Source organism: Quercus lobata, chromosome 11, assembly GCF_001633185.2.
Source record: "Quercus lobata isolate SW786 chromosome 11, ValleyOak3.0 Primary Assembly, whole genome shotgun sequence".
In the NCBI taxonomy this organism is placed as follows: Eukaryota; Viridiplantae; Streptophyta; class Magnoliopsida; order Fagales; family Fagaceae; genus Quercus; species Quercus lobata.
Window position 1 is genome coordinate 36,083,916 of NC_044914.1, and position 27,994 is coordinate 36,111,909.

Genomic DNA, 27,994 nt, shown 5'->3' on the forward strand with positions numbered 1-27,994 from the left:
TCCTTGGGGAAACAGGTTCGACACGACTGGCCAACCAATAGCCTCGCGACACGTGGCTCACAAAAAGCAAAATTTTATTAAAATCACAACAATATCCTGGACGACCCTTTGAACAAAGGGGTAACTGATAGGGGAGCAGAAAATTAGTCTAACTCCGGTTCATCCAAAGTGGTCGTCTAGATCCAATTGAGCAAGTTCGACCTGGAATCACCCCAGAAGAAGTAAAAGTGTTCATGGACAATAATACTGCTCTTGATCAGTGAAGTCTCCCATGGACGATAAAGTCGTCCATGACTGAAGGTCGTCCGACGACCTTCAGATGTCCATGGACGACCAAACAGTCCTCCACCAGACGGACGAATACGCAACACTTAGAACTTTTGACTCTCTGTAGTGGTTACTAAACCCGTAACTATCTCAACGAATCCATCAAATAAGTTAACTTCCGTTAGCGGTTACAATTTTAGTAGCCGTTGAGAAAGTTAACTCCGGACTCGTTGGCTTCCACAAATCTTGGGGAGGTTATTGGACAAATAACCGTCCCCAGGATCCTTATATAAAGGACCGGTCTGAACTCGATAGAGGTAAGAACTTTTCTGAGACATTACTCACAAATACTTGGAACTCCCTTCTCTGCGAGACTAACTTCTTCATCGGAGAGGGTTTGGCCGGTATTCTCTAGTCTCCTCTTTGACTGTTTGTTTCTTGTAGGCCTTCCATCACTTCAGTAGGCCACCGAAGCCAGATCATCCACCTTACTGATTCGGAGCGATATCAGTTATAATTCTAAGTATTTTAAGTTTTGATATAAATGTTAGTTTGAGAATTTTCTATGTGTAGGAAAGTTTACATTTTTTTTCTTCTTCTAATTTTATGGAGTCACGTAGAGACCTAACAAATTACATGGGTATCATGAATGGGGATATAGAAATTGATTCATAACTTTTGGGAACATCTCAAAATATTCCTATGTCAATTTTTGATTCTCCACCTCAAGTTGAAAATGCCTCTTCTACAAAAGGAAAACGGGGCTCTAACTTTAGTGTAGAGGAAGATCAACTCCTAGTGTCAGCATGGATCAATACTAGTGTTGATGCCATACACAGTAATGAACAAACACAAAATACATTTCGACAAAAAGTTTGGGAATACTTCACGTAGTACAATACATCCGGTACCACACGTATTGCTATCTCTTTGATAAATCGTTGGGCAACGATTAGTGAAAAGACAAATAAGTTTTCTGGGTGCATAGCTAAAGTTAATGCATATCATCAAAGTGGTATAATCGAACAAGATAAAGTATAAATTATATTGCAATAGTGTTAACATACCCATTCACTAATGGAGTATCGGGTGATTTGATAGATAAATATGTACAGATTGGAGAAACTACTGCATTAGAAAGTTTGAAAAAATTTGTTACTGCGGTAATTGATGTTTTCTCTGAGGAATATTTGAGAAAGCCAAACAATAAAGACATTACTAGACTATTAGCTCATGGCAAACACCGAGGTTTTCCAGGTATGTTAGGTTCAATTGATTGCATGCATTGGAAGTAGAAAAATTGTCCATATGCATGGAAAGGTTAATATTGTGGTCATATTCATAAGCCTACTATTATTTTGGAGGCAGTAGCATCATATGATCTTTGGATATGACATACATTTTTTGGGTTACTTAGGTCAAATAATGATATTAATGTGTTTGAACGGTCTCACATATTTAGTGAACTTGTTGAAGGACGTGCTCCTGCAGTGCATTACTTAATCAATGGTCATGACTATATAATAAGATATTACCTTGTTGATGGCATATATCTAAAGTGACCAACATTTGTGAAAACAATCCCAGCTCCATAAGGGCATAAGCGAAAATTATTTGCAGCAACCCAAGAGGTGTATAGGAAGGATGTTGAGTGTGCATTTGGAGTGCTTTAAGCACGTTTCGCAATTGTCTATGGACCTGCACGATTTTTCCATCTTAAAACACTCCAAAAGATTATGAAAGCGTGCATAATTCTCCATAACATGATTGTTGAAGATGAGTGGGATGATAATGAAGGGGTAGACTTGGATTATGAACAAATTGATGGAGTAGATAATCCTCCTATGCAAGTGTTACATGAACAAAGTGATGGATTTATGTCATACATTGAGAGGTATGGACGCATTAAAGACCAAGAAATTCATTTTCAACTTTAGTTGGACCTCATTGAACATTTATGGCAATTGCAAGGTGAGTCGTAGGAACTTCCTTTTTTATATGTTGAGAAGCATGAGTCATAGGAACTTGTGCGAGTGTGTGAGTTTTATTGTAATTTGGTTTGAGTTATGTATGTGGGTAATCTATGGATTACACTGTTCCAGCTATAATATGTGTTCTATTTTATATGTTTTCTTATAAAGTTCCTCTATTTCATAATTCACATTATTCCAAGATTGCTTTTGGACAATTGAGACGATAATAGGCTATCAAGACGATTAATAAATTTTATTTAGTCAAAAGATAAATTTGTATAAAATAATTTGTATCGGTATTATTCTCAACTATTAATAAACAAGGTCGCTACCCACGCCACACAGAGACCAATAAGCATTAGCATTGGAGAATGCTAATGCTATATGTAAAGTGTATTTAGCATTTTAATCTTCAAAACATGTTACATCCTGGAATGCTATAGAATTGCACTGTAGCAGTATTCTAAAAATAATAATAATATTTTAATCTCATTTTCCCCCAAAATTTCTCTCTCCTCCCTAATTATTTCTGTTATCTTCTCTCTCTCTTCCTTTCTCTCTTTCTCATCTGCTCTCTCCTCTCTTCAGAACCGAACATCCTCCTCCTCCCACCATCAACATAACACATCACAGTGGAGGAAACGTTGATCTAGGTTGATCAACGATGGAGGAAACGTTGATCTAGTGGCGGCAGTGGCGGCGGTTTTTGGGTTTTGATTGGGCTTGATATGGGTTTTTTTTTTTTTCCTGTTGTGATCGGGGTTGATCGGCGATGTCTGGGTTTTTGTTCCGGTGGGATTTTGGTGGTTGATTTGGGTTGATCAACGCGGTGGTGTCTGGGTTTTGATCGGGTTGATCTGGTTTTTTTTTTTTTCCTGTTGTGATCGGGGTTGATCGGCAGTGTCTGGGTTTTTGTTCCGGTGGGATTTTGGTGGTTGATTTGGGTTGATCAACACGGCGGTGTCTGGGTTTTGATTGGGGTTGATCTGAGTTTTTTTTTTTTTTTTTTTTCCTGCTGTGATCGGGGTTGATCGGTGGTATCTGGGTTCATGAGTTCCTCTGCGTTCATCAATGGCTGCGGGCCTGTTGAAATAGGTTTGGGTTTTCTAATTGTGTAATGTGTATGATGAGAGGCTGAAGCAGTTAGGCTGAAGCATTTTGGTGGTGGTGTGATGATTGATGATGGTGGAGCCGTGGAGGTGGTGGTGTGGTGATTGATGATGGTGGAGCCGTAGAGGTGGAGGTGTGGTGTGGTGGTGGTGGTGGTGGTGGTGTGGTGATTGGTGATGGTGGAGCCGTTGGAATCTGGAAAAAAGTGACGGTTGGAAAGTAGTAATAGAGAAAGATTAAAAAATAATATTTTAATAAGAATAGAGTTTTGGATGTAGAGGTACTGTAAAATAAAATGGTATAATGATAAAGTGAGTTTTTAAAATGGTAAAATAGGATAGCATTAGCATTGGAGCATTGCTCTAACAAAGAGAAGCCATTTCTTAATCTTATCCGTAGTATTCGTTTCTATAACTGAAACTTATATAACGACCTTTCTCAAAAAAAAAAAAAGAAAAAAAAAGAAAAGAAAAAAGGGGAAACTTATATAACGACAAAACCCTCACAATCGTTTAAAAAAAGAAAAGAAATCTCAGATAAATACAAAAAAACAAACCAAATTTCAACACAGACAAACCCCACACGTTCTCTTCTATAAAAAAAAAAAAAAATAGTCTCTGCTAATCTCATCTCTGCCTCTCTGTTCTGTTTTTCTCTCTCGCTCTATTGCTCTGCTATTGCTACCATTACCAACCACATCAACAAAAAAATGGAGCTCAAACCTGGTCTTTCAGCTCTCGTTACCGGTGGAGCCTCTGGAATTGGTAAACTAATAACCATAACTTTCCTTTCTACTCTTATCTGCAAAAATTTTGAATTCTGATTAATTTAGCCGATTTGACATCGCAAATCATCCACATACAATAGCAATGGATACTGCATTTTTTATTATTATAAATTATTGTTTTTTTAAATATCGATTCTATAGCGGAGAGTTGTGTTTGGCTGTGCACAATCGGATTTAATTGTGTTACAGATATCTCTAACAGATTGGAAATTGATTTTTTTTTTTTTGGCCTAACTCGTATACTGTTGGTTGATGTAGCAACCGAGATGCGATCAAATTATCAAAAAAAAAAAAAAAAAAACTTACGCCTTGTAAATGCTATTTCAGTGTGTATGAAATTTTGTTTATGCAAACTGATCAGTGATCACCGCAATTGGGTTCATGAATTCAAAATGATTGGCATCTGGCTTTTTGTAGTCGTTGAAAATTAATACATAAATTGAAAAATTTGCGGGACATCCAAACAAGCACGGACACTTCATTTGGGGTGTCTTACCGGTGTTGTATCCCACGTGCCATGTTATAATTTTTCAAAAATTTATCGTGTTGTACCCGTACCTGTGTCTGTGCTTCCTAGTGGCGATGATTGTTATATGATGTGGTCATTTGGTGGCTGTTGATATGTAGGTAAAGCGCTTAGCCTTGCTCTTGCAAAGAAGGGAATATTTGTGACAGTTGTTGATCTCTCAGAAGAAAATGGAAGGCAAATAGCATCCCTAGCTGAAAAGGAGAGTGCCAAGTTCCACTCCAACTTAGAATTTCCATCTGCTATCTTTGTAAAATGCGATGTGAGCAACACGAGTAAGTGAAAAATATTTGTTTCTGCTATATGATCTCATTTTTTCAGAGCTTCTGTTTACACAAACACACACCCACATTCTAGAAATTGGCATTTGGTTCATGCTTAGCACTATAAACTAGATTTTCTCTCAAAATGAAAGTATAAACTGTTTGGTTTTTGGAGTATTTGTATCCAAAAGTATTGCATATTGTAATGCTGTTGGTTTGCTTGTCTTAATTGCATCTTCATTAAACAAAAGCACAAGTTTAGCATATGTTGTTATGTACTCGACGTAATGACACAAAAACATCTATTGAAAGAATAATGTATGTCACAGAATTTTGAGAGAAAGCTTTCAAGAAAAGATAGAAAAATACTTGTTCATGTGGCACGTTTTTGTCTGCATAAATTGGCAAGGCATCTGTGCACACGTACACACCCACAAAATTTGATTTAATATTTCTTTTAGTTTTTCTCACTTTTTGAATTATAAAGGCAAGTAATTTCTTTGACAGGCACATTTATATAATGTGTTTGTTTACAGATAATAAATTTAATCTTTATGGTATGAACAGGAGAAACAGCTGCTGCTTTTGATAAGCACTTAGCGACTTATGGAGGATTGGACATCTGTATTAACTGTGCTGGAATTAGTACTCCTATTCCATTTTACCAGGATAAAACTGATGGCACTCATTCATGGAGACACACTGTTAATGTGAACCTGATTGCAGTTATTGATTGCACTCACCGTGCGGTATGCTTAGTATTTTGGCTTGGTTGTCCCTTATAGTTGCCTAATTTAGTGTTTTTCTGCATGCTGCGAGAAGCAGTTTGGTTGACAATGTTGACGACATCTTAGAACCTTCAGATGCAGAGTTGTAGAATTATATTCCTAGAACCTTCAGATGCAGAGTTATAGTTGCCTGAAATGTTTTAATAGTTTTTATTGCATTCTTTACTTTACAAAACGTGTTACCATTATTTTCAGTTTTCTACCAGTAAAGCTTCTTTCTACCAGCCCATCAAAGGGTCATTTAGCAATATTCTAGGGAGAGTAGCTGCCTAGAAATGAGATATGATAACAGGGCTTTTTAAAATTTATATTCAAGAAAAGAAAAAATTGAAAATGGGGGGCATTGATGTTTATCCTTTGGTTTATTCATTGATCACAATACAGTAATTGGTAAGCAACAATAATCACTTAAAATTCTTAAATCAGATTAAGGCCATGGAATCTGCACAAAAGCCTGGTGTAATTATAAATATGGGATCTGCTTCTGGTCTTTATCCAATGTACGCTGACCCTATCTACTCTGGTTCAAAAGGTTTGTTCTATTTGTTACTTATTTGGTAAATATATACATTTGATTATGTATCAAAGTAAACACATAAAGAATCCTAAAATGTGTTTTAATATCTAATTAGTGCCTCTTTAACATATTATTAATAATTGGTTATTTTTTTGTAGGTGGTGTTGTTCTGTTTACTAGATCACTTGTACCCTACAAGCGTAAAGGGATTCGCGTCAATGTGCTTTGCCCTGAGGTAAGATTCTGGATGTTCTTGGAGCAGGCAATGCCTTTGAGCTACAAGGCTCTCAGCATATTTGAACTGTAATTGAATAGGCATGTGATATGCAAGTGCTGAAAATTATCTTATTTTTTGTGACTTCAATTTATGTGTTCAATCATATTTCTCATAGTGAAGTTCTTCTACCAATCATAGTTTCCTTCTGAATTTTATATCATGATGCAAATACAATCAGATGGGCAAATTTCGAACTTCATTTGGTATAATTGTAAATAAATTGCCTTGCAGTTTGTGCTTGATTTGTCCAACTGAAAGTTTTCACTCGTATGTTCTGCATAAAGAGTTCCTTTAGAAAATTTGTGAGCAAATTTAGATGAACCTAACATTGAACCAACTATGCCATGCTTCTCTTTGGATCAGTGGCTACTTAACTATTTACAGATAGCTGAATACAGATTTATTGATCAACTCTTGTCAAAATGGGCAAATATCAGAATTGGCTGGCTGAATAAGCATCTTAAGGAATTGCTAATGACCTTTTTCCTGTTTTCATTTTAAAAAGAAAATTTGTTTATGGGAGGATAAGTATAGCAATTGTGCTTTGTTCTGACTGTGGATTGATAATCAACAGGAGTTCTCTGTTAAGGTTTTTATAGCATATCATATTGAATGAGCTGTGAATTTGAATGCAGTTTGTTCAAACTGAGATGGGCTTAAAAATTGATTCTAAATTTGTTGGCAAGATGGGGGGCTTTCTTCCGATGGAAATGGTGGTGAAAGGTATGGGCTATGTCCTTTTCTTTCAATGAAATTTGATTGGAAGTGGCCATGTGTCATTTCAAGTTTCAATAATGCTGTATTAGATGCTTAGCAACTTTCTCAAGTCCATTCCATGTTTCCTTTTATTATAAGAAAGATGCAAGGTAATATTTCTGGTACACATTGGTAATGTTTATAGTGTTTTGTTCGTAATGCACTGAATATCTCTGTTATCTTAGCTCAGCTATTTTTAGTGGTTTGGCCCTATAGAGAAGTTAAGGTGGGGCTTGGGACAAGGATGGATATAGGATTTTTTTTCTTTTGCTGATAATGAGAAAAATATCTTGCCTTTTTTTGCTTTGAAAGTCAGTTTTATGTAGTGTCAACCGTATTTAGTAAAAAGGTGCAAACTGAAAACCCTTGAGAAAGGCTATTGGCTATGCATTTCCACATTCTTCTAGTATCTTGTATATATATGTGTGCTAGTTTTCTAGGCAGGTACTTCAGGCATATTATTATGAAACCATGTGTTTCTTCGACTTAATTACAACCCTGTAGAAGAAACATTTGATGCAATTTATGATATCAGTGATTGTTTAACTTTTCAAATCAATTAATGATATTCCAAGATATTATGCCTTTTAGGTACTTTTGAGCTTATCACTGATGAAAGTAGAGCTGGTTCGTGCCTGTGGATTACCAATCGCAGAGGCATGGAATATTGGCCTGGTCCTCTGGAAGAAGCAAAGTACTTGCTGCCTTCTTCAAAATCTAAGAAAAGTTTTCCATTCAAAGTTGCATCAAATTTCCAACTTCCTCATAGTTTTGAGAAAATGTGGGTAACTATGTCAAACTTATATCTTTTTTTATCTGTAAAACAAAACTAAGTACAGTTTGTGGCTAGCCCCTTTTTTATGTTATGTGGTTGCTTTATGTGAATCTATATGAAGCTTCAGCTAGAAAATGTACAAGAAATGTTTTTTTTTTTTTTTTTTTCCAACTCTAAATAATAGTTTACATTTCCTTTTTGGCTATCTCTAAATAAGTTCTTCGACGAAAAAGGTTAGAATTTTTACAAATTTTATTTATTTATTTTTATTGGTAAGTTACACTGACTCCATATGGATATCGAACTTGTGACCTTGCCCTCCACCTTCCTTTGACAAGGGGACGATGTACCATTTAAGCTAGAGCTTATTGGCTGAATTTATTACTAAAGATATTATTGTTTTTTCACATTTCAATTTAAATGTAAAGGGTAGTATTGGAATGTTTTATACTAAGGTATGTGAACTCTTTTTATACTTGTCTTTAAAACTTGTGCATTTTCAAGTGGGGCTATTATTTAGAGATAGAGGGAGTGATATATAAGAGTTATCCATACTAATTTTTAATTGGAAAGTTATATACTAAGGTATGGGAAATCTTTTTATACTTGTCCTTAAAACTTATGCATTTTCAAGGGAGGCTTATTATTTATAGACAGAGGGAGTAATATATAAGAGTTGTCCATACTAATTTTTATTTATTAATGCTTGGCACAAACTAATGCTTCATTTTATTACCACTTCATATCTTCCTTTTATATATATATATATATATATTGGCTTTTATGAATAAATGAAACATAGAAGCAATCAGCATTTATACCTTTAAATCAACTTGCTTATTGATTAATTAGTCATGAATATCTTGAAAGGCAATTGTTTATATTTTTTTTATTTTTAATTCAAATTAATTTTTTTTTACATATATTTCCTTTTATTATATAATACAGTGGTTTGCTCATTACCTTTTGAAAGTTACTTACTATTGTTTTTGTTTCTTGCTCTTCAGAGTTGTTCACACCTTAAGTCACAATTTTCGTAATGCCACCCGCATTGTGAGCACGCCATTAAGATTGCCTATAAAACCACATCATGTTCTTGTGAAAATCATTTATGCTGGTGTAAATGCTAGTGATGTAAGTTTTTTTACTCCCATTGAAAGGATTATTCTGAGTTTGAAAATTTAGTTTTTTGGGACAAAATTGTTTTGTTTGTTTGTTTGTTTATTATTATTTTTTTTTGCATCTCTCTCTCTCTCTCTCTCTCTCTCTCTCTCTCTCAGCATATGTCTAAACTTCATCATGCAATCAGTAATAATAAAACTGAATTTGGTGGCTGTAGTGGTTCAACTGGATGAATAGCCACTTTTTCAGTAGCACTGTTGATATTTGCCGTGTATATATAAGTGGAAAACATGGCCAAATATTGTGCCTTGTCCTGGTGACAGATATGATTTTTTATTTTTATTTTTATAAGTTTGGCTACAGATATGATTGCCCATAATTTAGTAATTCAGCAAGCTTAGACATGATTAATAAATTGTACTTAGTGAGCAAAGGCTTCTATTTTATTGTTTTTTGATATGACACTTTGCCTACATATAACATAATTCATATATTTTATTTTATTTTATTTTAATAATACTACATAATTCATATTCTTACTTTTGTCTCTGTCGTTAGTTTCCATTAATGATGGAGTCATTAAGCTCTATCATTAGTCACTGATATATTAAAACAAGTATAAAGCTTTATAAAATAAGTTTCCAGTTGTAGTGTAACATATCTTAATAGTTCATAAGAAAACGGTTTGACCGATTACAGCAACTAAGACATCCTGGTACCTGAGATTCTGAGCAGCTTGTTTTAGGGACCCCTTTATATTTTTCTCATTGGATTTTGGCCATGTCCCAGCACTCTTCTCAGTGCTTTATGATGCTATTCAGAATATGAATTCGAGAAAATAGAGTTTAAGAAGGGGATCAGAGAGCTATCAAATTAGCAAGAACATCTTAACTCAATCCCTAAATGGAAGGGAGATGAAAAGCCACAAATGTTGGTCGCTGGAAGTTCAATCAATTCCATCAAAAAAGCTGTTGTTACATCTTCAAAAAAATCTTTATTTTTTTAAATTTTTTTATAAGTAATAAAGATTTATTGATATAAAAAAAGGACACCCAAGTACACAGGGAGTATACAAGGGGGTACAGATCAAATTCAAAAATTACATAAATCAAGTAAATCAAAAATTGAAGAAAAGGATTGGTTTCTACACACTGACAACCAGCCCAATAAGGTTCTAAAAAAGAATAACTTGAGATCAGGTAAAGAACTCTCACTATCTTCAACGCACCCACTATTTCTTTCCCTCCAAGTACACCACATCAAACAATGTGGAACAACAATCCATATATGTCCATTACGATGGCGACCAAACCTTTAGAAAACTCTTGAATAAGGCAATAAGTTGCTTCTGTATCTAAGATGCAATCCCAATCACTAGGAGACGTCATTCACATGTCATAAAAATTAAAAGACTTAACATAACAAAATACTTGAGTTCAAGACACAACGGCAACTAAAATCAACCAAGATTGATTGCATAATCAAACTTAAATAACAATAGGTTGCTTCTTTGTCTAATAAGGTGCGATCACAACCACTGGGATGTCATTCACATGCCATAAAAATTAAAAGACTTAGCACAAGAAAATACTTAAGTTCAAGACACAAAACAGCAACTAAAATCAACCAAGATTGATCAGATAATCAAATTTATGGATGTCTACACTTCCTTTTAGTGTTCCTCTTTGGATGATTAAGTGTGTAAAAAGTACTATTCCATATGCTTTGCATCATTTTAGCATGGTTGTTAAGGATTGACAGGCCTCCATATCTGCACCGTGTCAAAGTTTGAAGAATCAATTGGTCCATTGCCCAATCTTGGTAGGTAAGTTAAAGCATTGGTCAATCTTCTCTGTTGTGTTGAGAGAAGGGTTATGGTAAGCACTGCTGAGGGGAAAACGTATTGAGGATACAGAGAAGAGATTCTGCTGGATGTGGAGAATTAAATGGGATGGGGGTGGGGGAAAATCTAGGAAATAGATGTCTCATGAAGTCAGGCCTTTTTAAAAAAATATATTTGTTGCCAAGTATTTTGATGTCAAGATCTTTTGCTGCCATTTTGTACAATAACTTCTACTCATAATATAACTTTCTCTCATTCTCATGTGCACACACTGATGAGGATTATTGACAGGTAAATTTCAGCTCAGGGAGTTATTTCAGTGGCTCAGATAAAGGCCAAAGCTCCAATCTTCCCTTTGATGCTGGCTTTGAGGTTACGGAAAAATGATGCTATTTCTTAATATTCCAATATTCTGTGGTTCAAACAAGTATGGCTACCTATGGTGGTTAGTTGATCTTCATTTCACTTTAATGTTGCAGGCTGTGGGAATAATTGCTGCAGTTGGAGACAATGTAACTGACTTGAAAATTGGCACTCCTGCTGCAGTCATGACTTTTGGAAGTTATGCTGAATTCATAATGGTACATGATCTTGAAAGACATAGTTTTTTATGTGTTGAAAAATTTTATTTTATATCTGTGTCAGTTATTTGAGGGGTTTCACATCATAGGTTCCTTCAAAACATGTACTCCCAGTGGCGAGACCAGATCCAGAAGTTGTTGCCATGCTTACTTCAGGATTAACAGCATCAATTGCTCTAGAAAAGGTTACTCTTCATAAACACACTTGAAATATTGTTTTCGTTTTAGGTGGACCCTTTGTCATCACCTTTGCTATCTCAATTCACTATTAGTATTTAGTGTTTATTCACTAGATTCTTTGTTTTGTATCCTTCAATGTTTTCTGTTATAAGTTCTTAAGAACTTTTATTCAGAGACCACATTTGCCTCTTTTGACAATATTGTTCCCATGTGGAGCTTTCAGGCTGGACAAATGGAATCTAGAAAAGTTGTTCTTGTGACAGCTGCTGCCGGAGGGACAGGTCAATTCGCAGTCCAGGTTTACTTTTGACTATGGAGATACTTTTCTATGACATGATTTGCTGTTTCTATGAATGTGCTTGTCCACATTCAACAGAAGCAGACAGTGACTTTATATACTCCATCTTGGTTTTGGGAGACACCTATTGAAATCTGTTTTTAATCATGTTAATATATAGATAGTACCACAATTTTTATTACAGAAGAAATGAATACAATAGAGAACATTAATCTCATCACTAACATTTTTCTTTTTATTGTTATTGGTTCTTTTGTAGTCATTTTTTTCCCATTGATTAAAATTATCTTTCTTATATCAAAAGGCAATATGAAATTCTATATCTGCAGCTTGCAAAATTAGCTGGAAATACAGTGGTTGCAACTTGTGGAGGTGAGGAAAAGGCCATGCTATTGAAAAATTTGGGAGTTGATCGGGTGATAGACTATAGAGCAGAAGACATTAAAACTGTATGTCTCTTTTTTCCTCATTTTTCTTTTCCTTTTTTTTTTTTTTTGGGTGGTGGGTTTGGAAGCTGAAAGTGAATTCGACTTAATTTTATGTGAGGCAGCAAGTTAACTAAATCAGCCGATTGGTTTGACTACATCAACTTCTAGTTTTCTTTGACGATTTTCAGTTTTCATGGGCTTATAGAATAAACATGTGAAACTAAGCCATTCATATATGCATGTGCACAATTGTTAGCCTTTAAGATAAATCACAAATTCAAAAGGCAAAACAGGCACTAGTGAACAGTTCTTTTGACAAAGCTTAGCTACTTTAGCAACTTGGCTGGTTATTTGAGATTCCCAATTATTCCATTCCCTGATGTTAGCAATTTGTTACAGTCAAATTGGATCATTTTCTTCTTGATACCCCTTCTATATTTATGAGTTTTTATAATTCATTAAACTAATGCATGCAATCTGCTATATAGTTGTTCCTCTGTGGTGAACTAATCTGTATGAGATTTACAAAATCATGTAAACTCAAGTAAAATTGATTTTGGATCTGTTTGTACATTCCCAATTTTTCAGTGTAGCTTCCGTATGAAATTAATGTCATTCTTGAAATTATTTATAGAAAGCAGCATGAATTTGCACGAGCCAATCATATGTCTCCCAGTTTCTGTTCATTTAGTCTTATTTAGAATTCAGTGTTTTGTAATGCACTTGGTCATCACTTGGATATGCTATATGCTTTGAATCTGATTCATCCCAATGAACATGTCATTTTTTCTACTTTTCGTCACGATTTCCCAGGTTTTGAAGAATGAATTTCCCAAAGGTCTTGATATCATCTATGAGTCTGTGGGTGGTGACATGTTCAACCTGTGCTTGAATGCTTTGGCAGTCTATGGTCGACTTATTGTAATTGGAATGATATCTCAGGTTCGGGTTTTTTTTTTTTTTTTTTTTTTTTTTAAGTTAAGTGAGCTTCTCAGGCAACTGATGTTTCAATGCATTTCTTTGTGCGCCTTAAACTCTAAAATTTTGCAATCAACAGCGTGATTTGAGAATAGTTTGCAATATCCGCCCATGACCCAAATCAGTGGTGCACATTGCAAAAGTTCTCAAAGTTTAGGGTCCACATTACAAATACCTTTGTAGTTTAGAGAGCACATTACAAACACTCTCATAGTTTAGGGTGGATAGTTACCCACTAAAATGTTAATTTTGACACTAATGTAGACGTTAGGGTAGACATTGCAAATTAACTTTGAAGATTATTATTTTATGCATTTAATATGAAATCTTCATATCTAACGTTGGCACCATTTAAGATAGAGTTTCAATTATGATCAAGTCAGCTGACAACTGTACCAATACAATAAAATTTAATTAATTAATAAGGCCTAAGATAAAATCCAATTGACTATTAAAATTAGAATAGATTTCCAAAATTAATATTAAAATAAATTTTCTTTTACACTCCCGCGAAAATTTTCCTTGTTAGAATACTTACTGATTTTAACTTTTATACTTCCTCACTAATAATATGGTTTGAGTTTAAAAGTATATTGGCAGCTCATATCCTGTATGCCTTTGCTTACAAGTTAGATTTAGCTCCAACAAGACAATTCTTCAGAAGTAATAAAATTTTTACCACTTTGCTTACAAACATGGTTAAAGACGTTGATAGTCTTACTTGAATTATGTGTCCTATCAAATTAGTCATAGATCAGAATATTGAATAGTAAGCTTAGTTAAAATCTAAGCCACAATAGGTCAAAATATATGACATGGATTCCTGTCAGTAATAGATATCAGTGCCTTCATATTTGTAACTGAATATGTTACAGTGATTTAACTCTAATGCTTTTTTTCAAGTTTGATAAATTACCAATTGTTCCAAAAGCTTAAACTATTAGGAAATTGAGAATTTAAACATTTAACAATAATTCCATCACTCTCCCACTTTTGTGGGCCTAGACTCCCCCTTAACAAATCAGGTCCAACATGTGGAATTTTCAACCTTTTCAATGGGAGGGTATTATTGAAACAAGTTTTGAACTCACGACCACTTGCTCTGATACCATGATAAATTACCAATTATTCTAGAAATTTGAACTGTTTAGGAAATGATGAATTTAATCATTTAATCATAATACCTACATATTCAAAAAATTTAACCATAATACCAACAAAGTTCTAAGCCCTGTGCCACAGATCTTATGATTGACAGGTAACTTGGAAGAGTTCTTGTGCTCAAATGTATACTGACCTTGTAGACCCTAAAATCTACTTCCCATCAATTTGTTGAGTCAACAATAGAGCAAAATGTATGTGTACCACTATTTTTTGTTAGCCTTTTGTTTCTATGTTTGATGACTGTTCTTGCGCATGGCATCACTGGTTTCGATTTTTCTCCAATAAACTGATTCATTCTGGTCTCAGTATCAAGGGGAGCATGGATGGAAGCCATCAAATTATACTGGACTATGTGAGAAGATTTTGGCTAAAAGCCAAACTGTGGTATGTAGCTGCCAAAAGATCAAACTGCTGTTGTTATACATTGTGATTACTCAATTTTGTTAGTTTTGATTTCTTACAGATGTTCTCTCATTTAACTTCTTACATTGTTAAGGTACTGAACATATGATTTCTGGTCCAAGTTTCAAACCCTTGACCCCATCATAAAATCTTATGCAGACAATCACTCTCCAAGAAATAAGTGTTTTTCTTGGTCACCTCTAGAGAATGTAACTTGCATTGTGCTCTTACTGGTGATGTTGTCACTAATTTCTTTTAGGCATTGAAATCACTCTTTTTCTTTTCATATATATATATATATATATATTCTTTTTTGAGTAAAACCAAAAATCTTACTTATAGTTTATCACATTACTGGCTAGTAGTAACTTTGTGAATTGTTACGCTCTGAATTTTATGACTGTCAGCATTTTGAGATTCTAACACCACGTCTCAGCCTTTGCCTTTTGAGCCTTGATGCAGAGACCTGACTGTTATGCACTTATGTTTGTGTGTCTCCCAGGAAAAAAAAAATTAATAAAAAGAGAAGAAATTTAAACTCATGCATTTTTTTTTTTATTTTTTTATTTTTTTAAATTTAGTCATTGAGCAAAGTGTACAAAAATAAGTCTGCAAAGTTTTCATATGATAATTGTTTAGACCAATTCTTTTGTGTTTCCTAAACATTAAAAACAAGCGAGTTTCTTTTTCTGTGATTCTTAGCAACCAAAAGGAGATCTAAATAAAATATTTTGGGGTGACATGATATTGGACTTCTTTGCAATTTTGTTGTTTTAATGATACCAATGTTTTCAGGCTGGTTTTTTCCTGGTACAATACAGTCACTTGTGGCAAGAACATCTGGACAGACTATTTAATCTTTTCTCTATGGGAAAGCTGAAGGTAATGCATATATCCTGGAATATGTTTGATACTTTTTTTTTTTGTTGGGGGGGGGGGGGGGGTGCAAGTGAGCATTTGTTTCTGTCTAGATGATTGTGAAAAGGTGGATAAACAATGTGGAGTAGCAATATTGTTCCTTTTTCATGTCATTGTGTGTATGTGGAATCGCTTTTATTGCATATTGTGCTGTGCAGAAACATAACAAGAAAATTAAAGCTAATGCCTATTATGGCATTTCATGAATTTCGTCATTATACATCATTAGCAGGACATGATTTACTATTGTTCTTCTCTTTATTCATCCCAACATTCAGACTAGGACATGTATCCCCCACTGCCCCTCAGCCCACCTCAACTCCCAGGCCTAGATTATCTCCAACATGTATAACTTATGGTCAATAATAGGAGTAATTTTCAGTGGGTTGGGGGAAGGGCCAACATTGGACCAGGCTGCTAATGTGTTAATACTTGTTGATTATAAAATTAAATATAGGGACAATCTATAATGGGGAGGGGCAACACCTCTAAAAGGTGATGGGTGCTTCATGATGTTCTATGAGATGTGTTTGATCTCTCTGACCATTTCAATCGTTTAATTGTCTATTATACATGTGATAAGAGAAGAGAAATGAGTAGAATATTTCTCTTCCTTGATAATCTAACTTAATTTTTTAGCTTTTGCATTTAGCTAAACCCGCACCCCCCCCCCCACCCCAAAAAAAAAAAAAAAAAAGAGAAGGAAATATTAAAAAAAAAAAAAAAAAAAAAACTCAGTTTATGATTTTTTTTTTCACATAATATTTATTCACAAGTTACTGTGATGGGTAAAAAATAAGGATCAATAATCCTATCAACTCACTGATAGACTGTGTCATTGTTAGCTTTTCCTTCAAGGAACTTCAATATTTAAATGAACTTAGGTGATCAGATTTTTATGTTTCTTCTAATTCTTTTGTATTAGGTTGCTGTGGACCCAAAAAGATTTTTGGGCCTCCATGCTGTTGCAGATGCTGTTGAATATCTACATTCAGGCAAAAGTGTAGGCAAGGTATGCATTTCTGGGGGAAAATAAAGAGAGACGTTTTTCTTCTTATTCTGTCTCAGAATGGTTATAGTTGCAGAAAAAATTGCCCAAAAATGTTTATCTTAAAATAGGAAACTTTTACAGGTTGTTGTTTGCATTGATCCATCCTTCAGTCAACAAATGGCGAAATTGTAAGCAAGTGTTGTCAAAATATCTCAGATATAATTTTCATCAACTTTTGAACAATAAAATGTCAGTGTGAAAAAAGAAGATTGTGGGCTAGCAATATATACTGCTGTTATCTGATGGAGCTAGTCTCAACAGTAATGATACTTAAGAAGGCACTGTTGATAACATCTTGAGCTTGTTTCATATCATTTTGTCATTTATTGTGAGTTACTGTTGGACAAAAGCAAAATAGAATAGAAAATAATAGTACTATGAAAAGCTTTGGTGCAAGTTTTGGTCCATATAAGATCCAAATCCTTTCTGTTGTATATATACTTTCTAATAATGTTCACTGCCCTTTCTATTTATCAAACGATGAATAAGATGTAACAGAAATTCAAGGCTCTTGATTATGTAAGGAATTCCAAGGTTATTTAAATTAGCCCAAGCTTTATATATTGATTATGAATGGAATTGTAAGGTCATCTAGAAGCATGTTAATGCCTATTTCTATTGCTGAATGTAAAAAATTCTTGATGATGGAGATCATTTCTGTGCATTTTGGGTGATTAAGATGACGTCTCAACTACCAAGACACTCTCCCAATTAAGTTGCTGTTTCAAGCACAAAAGATTTCAATTTCCAGGGGACATAATTGTACGCTCCCCAATTTTGAGTATCTAATGCTCATCCATTTAGTTTCAGTGCAGCTAATTGAAACTGATGCGAAATTAATCTAATCATTGATGCTAAAGAGAGCGAAGAATTTGTTACAAATCCATGGGTAAAACTCACCCTTGAAAACCGGCTTACAAGAGGAGGGTGCTCAAGAGTAGTAATTTTAATCTAGTCTTTAGGTCGCTCCTTTTGCGATCTAACCACAAAGTCGGAATTCATTTGATCCCATACTTAATGGGTTACACCCATTTAATTAGGTGGTGGTTAGCTTTGATACCAAATGTTACAAACCCATGAGTAGAACTCACCCTTGAAAACCGGCTTACAAGGGGAGGGTGTCTAAGAGCTTATAAACACACGGTTAAGCTTACACTTAACTAATGTGAGACGCTAGGATCATAACAAAATTCAAATACAAATGATCACTGCATAGTGCAAAAAAGATTACAAAATAATAAAGGGAAGATAATATAGGAAGTTGAAACAATTGAAGGTTTGAAGCAGAGATTGTTTGACTTGAAAAGAAACGCAAAACATTCAAAATGTATGGATAAAATATCATTTTTTTCAATAAAATTTAGCTTAAAATTTGAAAATTACAACCCCAAAAATTTAAAAGGTGTCAATTTCATCTTTCTATTATCTAAAGAGAATTTCATGTGAAGATGATATTATCATGAGAAGTGAAATTGATACATTATTGATTTTTGAAGTATTTAATTTTGGGATGCAAAAATTGAACTTAGTCAAAATCCTATAGTTGAAAAACATATTTTAAAGAGAGATAAAAATGCGGCCTTTTGTGGAACTATAAAGTCTATGAGTATTAGCCAAAACCTCTATATTTCAATTGGCTTTTCTAGGTATTTCTAACAGAGATATTAAGAGTTCAAATCCTCCACACTTATTGTATCTAATATCCATCTAATTATTAAAAAAAAAAAAAGAGAATGTTTTTTAATAAAAAAAAAATTTATTACACACTTGTTATTGCACTTTATACACACTTTTTTTTTTTTTGAAATTATGTTTTAACAGTGTATGACTATAATTAATCTTTTCCAATTATGGTAGAAAACTTGTGTTTTGTGTCAAAACTGCAAAGGTAAAGTTGTGTCAAAACAACCTCCAAAATATCCCCATTGTTATGCGTCAGGCAAAACAGGTTGAAGAACGATGTCGCTTCCAAGCTTTACTCCGTTAGGTTGATCGGATTTTGGCTCGTTTCTCTAAGAAATAATTATTTATATCTAAACGTATCAGTAAGAGCCCCTATAGCTCAGTGGTAGAGCGTCAGTCTTGTAAACTGAAGGTCTGTAGTTCGATCCTGCATGGGGGCACCCTTTTTTTCTCTTTCATTTCCCTTTTATCTTTCTTTCGTATGTAATTTCCTTTAATCTTCAAGATCAACAACTTATGTGTCCAATATTTAGCAGCATTTTGTTTAAATCTATTTCCTAAAACAATGTAATAATTTAGCTCAAGTTTTGCTACTTATGCGGAGTGAGTTCGAGGGACCGTTAGTTTAGTTTGAGGATTATCTGATTCTTTCTAAATTCAAACGCTAAAAAAAAAAAAATAGCAAGAATTAGATATAAAGTGTGTACATAAATGAAAACTCTAATAAGAGTACAGAGAAAGACCAATGAAATTGCAAGTAATAAGCCGAAGAAAAAAGTGAACCCTAAATTTAACAGGCATTAGACATTCCATTTACAATTTGGGCTTCGCTCTCATCGAACTAGCCATTTGTTGCCTAAGGTTGAAACATGCAATTGAATATTTGGCAGGGACCACTGAGATTGCAAGTATCCAATGATCTTGTTCCACCCCAACCCAAAAAAAAAAAAATCCAGGAAAAAAGAGCGCACAGAAACCTGCACAGTTTGCTTTCTACTGAAGAAGAAAAAAAAAGCCAGGTGGTGGAAAGAAGAGCTACATAACCTTGCAACTAAATATAAAATAAAGCTTAATTACAATATAAGCTTTTTAATTACAAAAATTAAACAAATTTCATTGCAAAATCAGATAAAATAGTCTTTCCACAAGTATCGGACAGACATAAATTGGGGTCCAGAAGCAATTTTCTTTTTAAGAGAATAAATCCATTAACATTATAAGACATAATATTACAGTCACTGCTATTATATTAAAATACATTCCATTGATAAATCTGGCTAATTAAAAGAGCTGAAAAAGCATTCCTAAATCCCAAGTATACTAAATAACAATGTTAAGAAAAAAAGTTAACCTAGACAAAAACCTCAAGAATGATGAACCAAAATTGGTACATTGCAGAGGAAACACAAAATTCCAATTCTGTACCACAGCTTTCTTGAAGCAAAATAAGGAGGAAATTCCAGTAAGGCATCAAGTATCAAAGACTACGCTTTCTGCCTGGCAAAAACAGATATATATGGAAAGTGAAAACTGTGAACCATGTGAAATAGAGAGATGCTACATCTACAACATTTTTACAAGAAATTATAGGTGGTTAGTTGTTATTGGTTCAAATTTGAAACTAACACTAAGATTACTTTTTTGCCCCAACAATAACCACCAGTAACAACTTGCCATTTAGAATTTGTTGTAAAAATATTGTAAACATATCATTTCTCTGTGAAATAAGTAGTTTGGTGAAATATTACGTTTATTAGTTGCCATATATATTTTAAACAAAGGGACTTGAAAAGTTTTCAGAGTGGAAAACAATTACTTGCTCTGGTTCTTTTGGCAATCCTGTCTAACTGTGAGGCATCTGAATCCTTGTCCTTGTCTTCATTGTCCAACTTTGAGGTATCTGAATCCTTGCCCTTGTCTTTGTTGTCCAACTTTGAGGCGTCTGAATCCTTGTCCTTGTCTTCATCGTACGGTAATTCAGATGCCCTAATGATGTACACCTAGGAAGGACAATTAAGGTAATTACTACAAAAAAAAGAGAGCACATTTACGTTTGAAATTCAATTTATAAAATGAGGTCTCATATGTGTATAGGAAAAAAAAAAATTAGTTCATTAAATTGTTAAATCATATCGAGCTCCAGAACAAGATATTCTCCATTTAGTGAAGACAAATCAACATTATATTCACATAATGGATTGAAACCTTCTACATATAAATATTCAATTAAGCAATATATCTAGTTTTGTGTATAGAAAATGCATGAGGCAAAAAATTCACATCAATATTGTGGAACATATACCCCACACCTACAACATTATCAGTTGATGTGTCCCAGGGGCGAAGCTAGGGGGGGGTGGGGAGCGCCGAGAGGGGGCAATTGCCCCCCTAACTCCACCAGAAATTTTACATGCATACTAACATTAAGCAAATTTCCTTGACATAAAAAACAAAACACTCCATAGCCCACACTAGGAACAATGATAGAAAAAACATAACACTCCAAACTTGGGAACAGTGAAACCTAGCATCAAAAAGAAGGAAGAAAAAGTTATGATGTAGTCTTTACACTCCAAAGTCTATATCATACCAATCTTGTCCCATGCTTTTTTTTGCCGTATCCCAAATTTACTCTTATCATCACTCACAAACTCATTACACTTTTTCTAGCTAATCACTAAACTTTCTTAGTAATCTTCAACTACAAGGCTTAAATTATTTGAATGAACTAAATTAGATGTTTAAAATTTATGAATTTAGATTACTATCTTACATTGATTTTTATTAACAATAAATTCATTATTTATGTTCATTGATGATATGAAAGTAAGAAATGATTAATTTCATTGTTATTTATTTTGATTAACAATTATTATTATTTTTTTTTAATTGATTAATATTTTTAAAGTTAATTTCGTCTTACAATCTCCCCCACCCCGCGCGCGCGCGGACTGAAACCCTGGCTTCGCCACATTGTGTCCTATTTGAAATTATCACTCTACATTCTGCAAGAAGGCTAAAACTCAAAGGAAGAAAATATGGATATTACAGTTTAGCATCCAGAAAATTACAAATGACAAGGAATTTTGAAACATGCAAAAAATTGAAGCCTAAAGGCCTTGAAAAAAATTGTAGTAGCCCCAATTGCGCATATTGAACAAGGAATTTTTCAGGGTTATATACTAGCTGTTTTGTTGATATTCAACATTATTACATCATGCATACCCCAACAGGTAGCAAAGTTGGTTGGGATTGCATCTCATGAAGTTGAGGTCATTGATTCGAAATTTCCCATGCAGTCTCCCCCTTAGGGCCATTCAATCCTAAACAATGCATGCCATTCAAGGAAACTCAGAAAAGTGTTGTTCCGAATGAGATTAAGCAAATAAAGTTAGTGCTGCCTTGTGAAATGCCTATTCTTCCACTCATAAACACATCTGTTATTGTAGAGGTATTTTAAGTGGCCATTTTGCAGTAGAATATTTAAGTTGTAAAAAGGAATGACCTAGTACAGATTTTACAGAAATTTGTCAATATCAGAAACCTATCCACAATTGTCAAATAAATTTGTCAACACTCAACATCAGAATTGTACTGCAATTTTCAACATTGGCATATTATATAGCACAATTTTCCATGCAACATTAATGCATCTTTTCTGCATGTGTAATTGCTTTAAAGCTCTAAAAGGTACCAATAAGGCATCAATCTGAGTCCACCTGCTCACCTTAAAAGTAGTAGGGTTAATTAACTGGAACACTAATGCATCCCCATCAACTAGTTCATGATCAATAGCAAACCCTCTCCAACCACCACTAAGACCATTTTTTTCAGCAAGGTATTTTGTTGGGAACTCATCTTCATCCTCATCTACCAAAGTTATCATCTCATCCTCGTTGGGAAGGTGTTCCTTGCAAAAGTAGACTGGCAGACCCTATTGATAGGTTGTAGCAGAAATTATGACAGAAAGTAAGAAATTACATCCACTCGTATCAGCTATATGGAAAAAAAAAAAATACCAATAATTAATGTTATTATTCATTCTTTGAAAAGAACAACACATCATGCCCAATTATTTAAAATGAAAATCAATGTAATGTCTGAAATACAGTCAATTTTATATATAGGAGCAAATCTGTGATTTCTACAATTAAAGATATTTTAGTAATTTAGTTCTAGTATATTCTAGGAGATCCAAAATATCTTAGATTTTATTTTCTTTAGGTCTAAGTTAGTGTACAGGTGGGAATCCTAATACTAGAGTACAAGAAAAATTCTTGATATAAATTGTGTTCAATGTAAGGGAGATGGAAAATAGACTAGTAAAATTGAGTGTTTTGAGCATAAATTCTTCCTCATTTTCTCTTATTTCTTTCTTCCTTCAATTTTTTTTTTCTCCAAGTTATCATTCATGGGTACTATTCATATAGCCTTGAAGAGTTGAACACCCTAGATTTCTCTCTTATTATTCTTCACACCGAAATTAAGCCCTTTCTTTTACCCTTCAAAGCCCTAACATAGTTCTTATACTCAATCGGCAACTCATGAAACCACCTTTGGTTCCTAACTCAATCCCATATCCCCTTCTTAAACAATTCTAAACCTAGATTTATAAGTTCTTTGAACCCTAAGCCAAAAAATTGGGGAATTTGTCTTCATGTGTTTGTGGTGGGTCAAAGTTTAGTAGAATTTGTAGAAATGGGATTTGGAGTTGGGGAATAAAGAGTTTTAGTGTTGTATTAGGAATTAAAGATGGCTGGATGAGTTATTTGATGGCTATTTAGTAAAGAAAGTATGTGGGGATTTTGGGTTTTGATGGGTAAAAGAAAGGGCTTGATTTAGGGCTGTAAAGAAGAAAAATAAGAGCGAAATTTAGGATGTTCATGGGGTGTATGAATCATACTCGTGAAGTGTGACTTAAGTGAAAGAAAAGAAGAAGAAGAGAAGAAAGAAAGAGAGAAAAAGAGAAAGAAAATAAACCACAAAAGCCAATGTGACTCTGCTCAAAACATTCATTAATTTTATTAAAACTCTCCATCTCCTTTGGACACATTGTACACAATTTATATAGTAACTAGTAGTATTAGGACTCCTATACTGTGATCTCCTAGAAGATTCTAGAATTAACCAAATTACCAAAATACAATAAATTGATTAATTCAAAGGAATTACAAAAATTATAGATTTTCCCTCGAATATAAAATTTCCCATAACTAATCAAATAAAAAACTGTTTTAGGTTCATTCTTAGATAATTAAAACCACATGACTTTTACTTCAATTTGACTTCATATTGAATAGGTGAATTTGCTAAATAAAAGCAAATCCATCTTCATGGCTGCATCAAATATATGACCAAGTTCCATCAATAAACTACATAGGAGTCCAAGAATTATAAGTGAGTAAATACCCAATACCTATGTATTACTAAATAAACAGTCTTACTCAGAATGTCACTTATTTTCAAGTACAAGTCATTGACATACCAGCCAAAATCCTCCACTGACATGTGACTGGAGCATGGGCTTTAAAAATGTTGGGAAATCAGATCCCAAATCCGATTCAAGCTGTTCTGCTCTCTCAATGGCGTCCTGTCTTGCACCATCTGAAGCATAAAATCGGCTCAACAAAGATCCCCGCCGATAGCTCCTACAAGTGAACCCCACGATAATCATACATAAGCAACCCTCAAAATTCTCAGTCATTTATTGATTAGTAAAGTTTTTTAACAATGAATCACATATGTCAACCTTCTGAGACTTCCCAAGGGTTCAATTGGTACCTGCAATGATCCAAAAAGTTGGCATATCAATCCAAAATAGAGACAGAAAGCACTTCAACAATATAAAGGTATGTCTAACATCCATTACCACCCAAAACATTACCTCCACCAATTTAAAGAAAGAATAAAAAATACTGAATTTGTAATGGAAATCAATCACTATAATGACTTTAAATTGACTATATAATACAACAGCTTAGACTAAAGTAAAATACAGAGAGTAAGACAATACCAAATGCTAGATATAGTGAAACTCAAACCTAATGGTTGCTTTATGTAGAGTTGATTATTATAAATAAATCACACATGAAAATTAATAGACAACATCAAACCATCTTGGGTAAATTGCATCCTTGTTTCCTTACATTTCAATTTTGGTCCCCTAAATTAATAAAGAAGCTTTAATTTGGTGTTTAAAAAATTCAGAAAGCGAACAAGTCCATTTCCATCTCTAAAAATTTTCTGCCATTTTCTTGTTTGCAATTTTGGTCCCTTAAATATGGGTTACTCATACTCCTAAGTATTCCGCTAGTTACGTTAAGGGGCTAAATTATAAAAATTTGAGGGACCAAAATCGAACTTTTAAAAATCAAAGAGACTAAAAATTCAATTTACCCAACTATCTTCTTTGTAATATTTACAAGACTAAACTAGTAGATGCCCAAAAGACATGCAAGTTGCAACTCAGGACTCGATAAAACAAAATCTATAACATTTAATCTGAAATCAAACTAGTAACTAGTAAGAACCTTAAATCTTCTCTAACAAAACGGTTATATTTACCAACTACTGATTAACTATATTCAGCCAACTGCCAACATTATTATCTTAAAAAAGAATAGATGGAAACTTTAGGTAAAAGCAAAGTGATGAGAGAACTGACTTCCTTGTAATTGGGAGGGGGCTTGTTGGCAGTTCGACTCGATCTTCGGACCGGGACAGAAGAGACATCAAGTGATACTCTTGGCCTCTTCACCTGCTTTGCCTGTCCGAACAGAAAGAAAAGTAAAAAACCAAAAATAGAGAGAGAGAGAGAGAGAGAGCAAAAGAGGAGTTACGAAGGATACCGGAGAGGACTTAGGAGTAGTGGAGGAGGCCTTGAGAGCGAGAGCTAGCTTGCCAATATTGAGCTCCTCCATTCTCTTCTTGTTCTCTTCCAGCCTCTGTTTCCGGCATTCCTCGTAGCTTCGCTTCGATTCCACCATTTTTGTTCTATCCAACCAAACCAAACCAAAAACGATTGATTTTCTTTCAAAAGCTTTTAGTATGAGAAGCTCTCAAAAGGTGGGGAAGTGAAGTAGTGATACACATACACTGTACTAGAAGTAGCTGACCGTTGGACTTGGGCCGCCCTTTAAAAATAAAATAACAAGCCTTTGTAATTAATTCCTACTGCACGAGTGAGACTTGTGTTTTGAGCGCCAATTTGTGTAAGTTTTTGAAACTTTAAATTCAAAATGTGACAACGTCACTCAGCACTCAGAAGTACAAAAAAAAAAAAAAAAAAAAAAAAAAAAAAAAAAAAACAAATATCAGTGGATGTGGATTTGATTATTCTTGGAATTTTGGACATCGAGCCGAGCCGTTCCTGGGATTTGGTTACTTGCTTTTACACTAGTGTAGTGACACTGAAGCGCTGCCATATCCGTGCGGCATTGGTGTGCCCAAAAGTATCTGGTCTTTTGGGATCATATATATTAACTTTCTCAATTAAATTCCGACCTATCAATTTTATAAATTAAAAAAAAAAAAAATGGAAAAGATGTATGTGTTGTAGTCAATGTGATCATATATCTAAATTTAATTAAGGAATTTAGTGCCTATTGGGATGTACTTTTAAATCAGTTTATTGCTTTTTTTTTTTTTAATTATTTGCAGGTCTTATATGATTCATCTATTTATTTTATTTTTATATTTTATTTACAACATTCTCAACAAAAATTAGATAAACAGTTCCAAACAAAATCTTTTTTGGTTTTTGGTAAATAAGAAATTTGACAGGCTAAAAAGAAGGTATTGTACCTAATTTTTTTTCCTTTTTCTTTTTTAGTTACACATTTGTTCTTAACTTTTGCTCAAAGTTTATTTTTTTTCTTTTTTAGGATGGTTATTAACCTTTCAAATCTTTTGTTTTATTTTTTGGAATAAAGTTTCATTCTAACCCTTTAAACCCTTTAAAGGTAAGACTATAAATAAGTTGACCCGAACTGTGTAACAAAGGTTTAAGAATATTCCATTCACTTCTATTTGGAACTCAAGTCATTGTCAAGTTTATCAACAAACTTGATCATATGTTCAAGTTTGGTTATTTGATTGTCAAACAAGTTTGAGCCTATTCAAATACACTTGATTATAACTTTGTAATAATTATTTTAAAAAATAAAATACCCTGCAATCCAAAATCCAAACCAACAAAAAAAAACTTGATTATATGTTCAAGTTTGATTATTTAATTATCATACATCTTTGAGCATGTTCAAAAGCACTTTAATTATTTAATTATCAAACAACTTTGAGCATGTTCAAAAGCACTTGATTATTATATTTTTTTTCTTCTCATTTATAACAAACACTAATTAATAAATAAATAAAATAGTTGAAATTATACTTTTGTAATGATAACCGGCTTATTCAATTATTGATCTATTTAAAATTGTGCCAAAAAGGTAAATTAGTGTAAGGAAAAAAAGAAAAAAAAAAAAAGTAAAATATAACGTGACTAGACACTAAAATATGCTGACGTGGAGCCCATCTACCAATCAAATAAAGATAGAAGTACTGCGCACGTGAGCAGCAGAAAATGGGAAATTCACATTCATCTGAAATGAAATCAATCCCTAGCCAAGAGAGGGAAGAGGAGAAGATGCTTGCTTGGTTTCGGATGGCGGGTCGGGTACCGTCTTGGCATGATTGGAGGACCCGGTGAGCATTTGGACCACTTGTTTGAATGAGGAAAGGTCAGCTTTGACGAAGGCTGTCGGGTACGGGTCGGCGGACTCGAATCTGATGACGGGTGGTTTTGAAGGAGGTTTGTTGTGTGAGAGATTTTTGGCGGTTCGGACTCGGGTCTTGCTGGCGATCCGACTCGATCTTCGGACCGGTAATGAAGAGATATCTGGAGTTACTCTTGATCGCTTCACCTGTCCGTACAAGAATCAAAAATGCAAAAAGCAATTAATCTCAAAGTTGGAAAAACCGAAAAAGGAAAAACACTGAGAGAGTTGTGAAGGAGAGACCGGAGAGGATTTAGGAGTGGTGGAGGCTTTGAAAGCGAGAGCGAGTTTGCCTATATTGAGCTCTTCCATTCTCTTCTTGTTCTCTTCTATTCTCTTTCTCCGGCATTCCTCGTAGCTTTGCTTCGATTCCACCATTTTTTCTTTTCTGAGTTCTATTCACTTTTCCTCTTTGACTTTTTGTTTTCCTATGCTGGAGTTGGACAACAAACAACAGTTGAGCTTAATTACTAATTTTGTAGCTCAATTGACATTTTTAACTAACAAATAACCGTAGTTAAAGTTAATAATTT

The 27,994-nt window shown here is 34.0% G+C and overlaps 2 protein-coding genes and 1 non-coding gene across 4 annotated transcripts; 2 read left to right on the forward strand and 1 right to left on the reverse strand.

Moving 5' to 3' along the window:
* Positions 1-3,916: 3,916 nt before the first annotated feature.
* On the forward strand, positions 3,917-17,569 carry LOC115968312 (probable quinone oxidoreductase). The gene is made up of 18 exons (XM_031087669.1): positions 3,917-4,114; positions 4,765-4,938; positions 5,494-5,675; positions 6,141-6,246; positions 6,390-6,466; positions 7,144-7,231; positions 7,856-8,045; positions 9,047-9,173; positions 11,296-11,376; positions 11,484-11,585; positions 11,675-11,770; positions 11,989-12,063; positions 12,393-12,512; positions 13,305-13,433; positions 14,940-15,017; positions 15,831-15,917; positions 16,879-16,965; positions 17,086-17,569. Exons 1-18 carry the CDS (start codon positions 4,060-4,062, stop codon positions 17,134-17,136), a joined length of 1,905 nt encoding a protein of 634 aa, XP_030943529.1. The 5' UTR covers positions 3,917-4,059; the 3' UTR covers positions 17,137-17,569.
* A 1,486-nt stretch (positions 17,570-19,055) lies between these two features.
* On the forward strand, positions 19,056-19,127 carry TRNAT-UGU. Its single transcript has one exon. It is a non-coding gene; the product is annotated as a tRNA-Thr (tRNA).
* Positions 19,128-19,770: 643 nt separating this feature from the next.
* On the reverse strand, positions 19,771-27,910 carry LOC115969618 (B3 domain-containing protein At3g19184-like). 2 transcript variants are annotated; one of them, XM_031089307.1, is made up of 9 exons: positions 27,705-27,910; positions 27,340-27,608; positions 25,536-25,680; positions 25,352-25,453; positions 24,437-24,468; positions 24,173-24,335; positions 22,415-22,621; positions 20,504-20,687; positions 19,771-20,184 (listed from the first exon to the last, which is right to left on the reverse strand). In XM_031089307.1, exons 1-9 carry the CDS (start codon positions 27,837-27,839, stop codon positions 20,165-20,167), a joined length of 1,257 nt encoding a protein of 418 aa, XP_030945167.1. In that variant the 5' UTR covers positions 27,840-27,910; the 3' UTR covers positions 19,771-20,164. The 2 variants fall into 2 exon arrangements, with proteins under 2 accessions (XP_030945167.1, XP_030945168.1); XM_031089308.1 differs by lacking the exons at positions 27,340-27,608; positions 27,705-27,910 and adding an exon at positions 25,782-25,856.
* Positions 27,911-27,994: the final 84 nt, after the last annotated feature.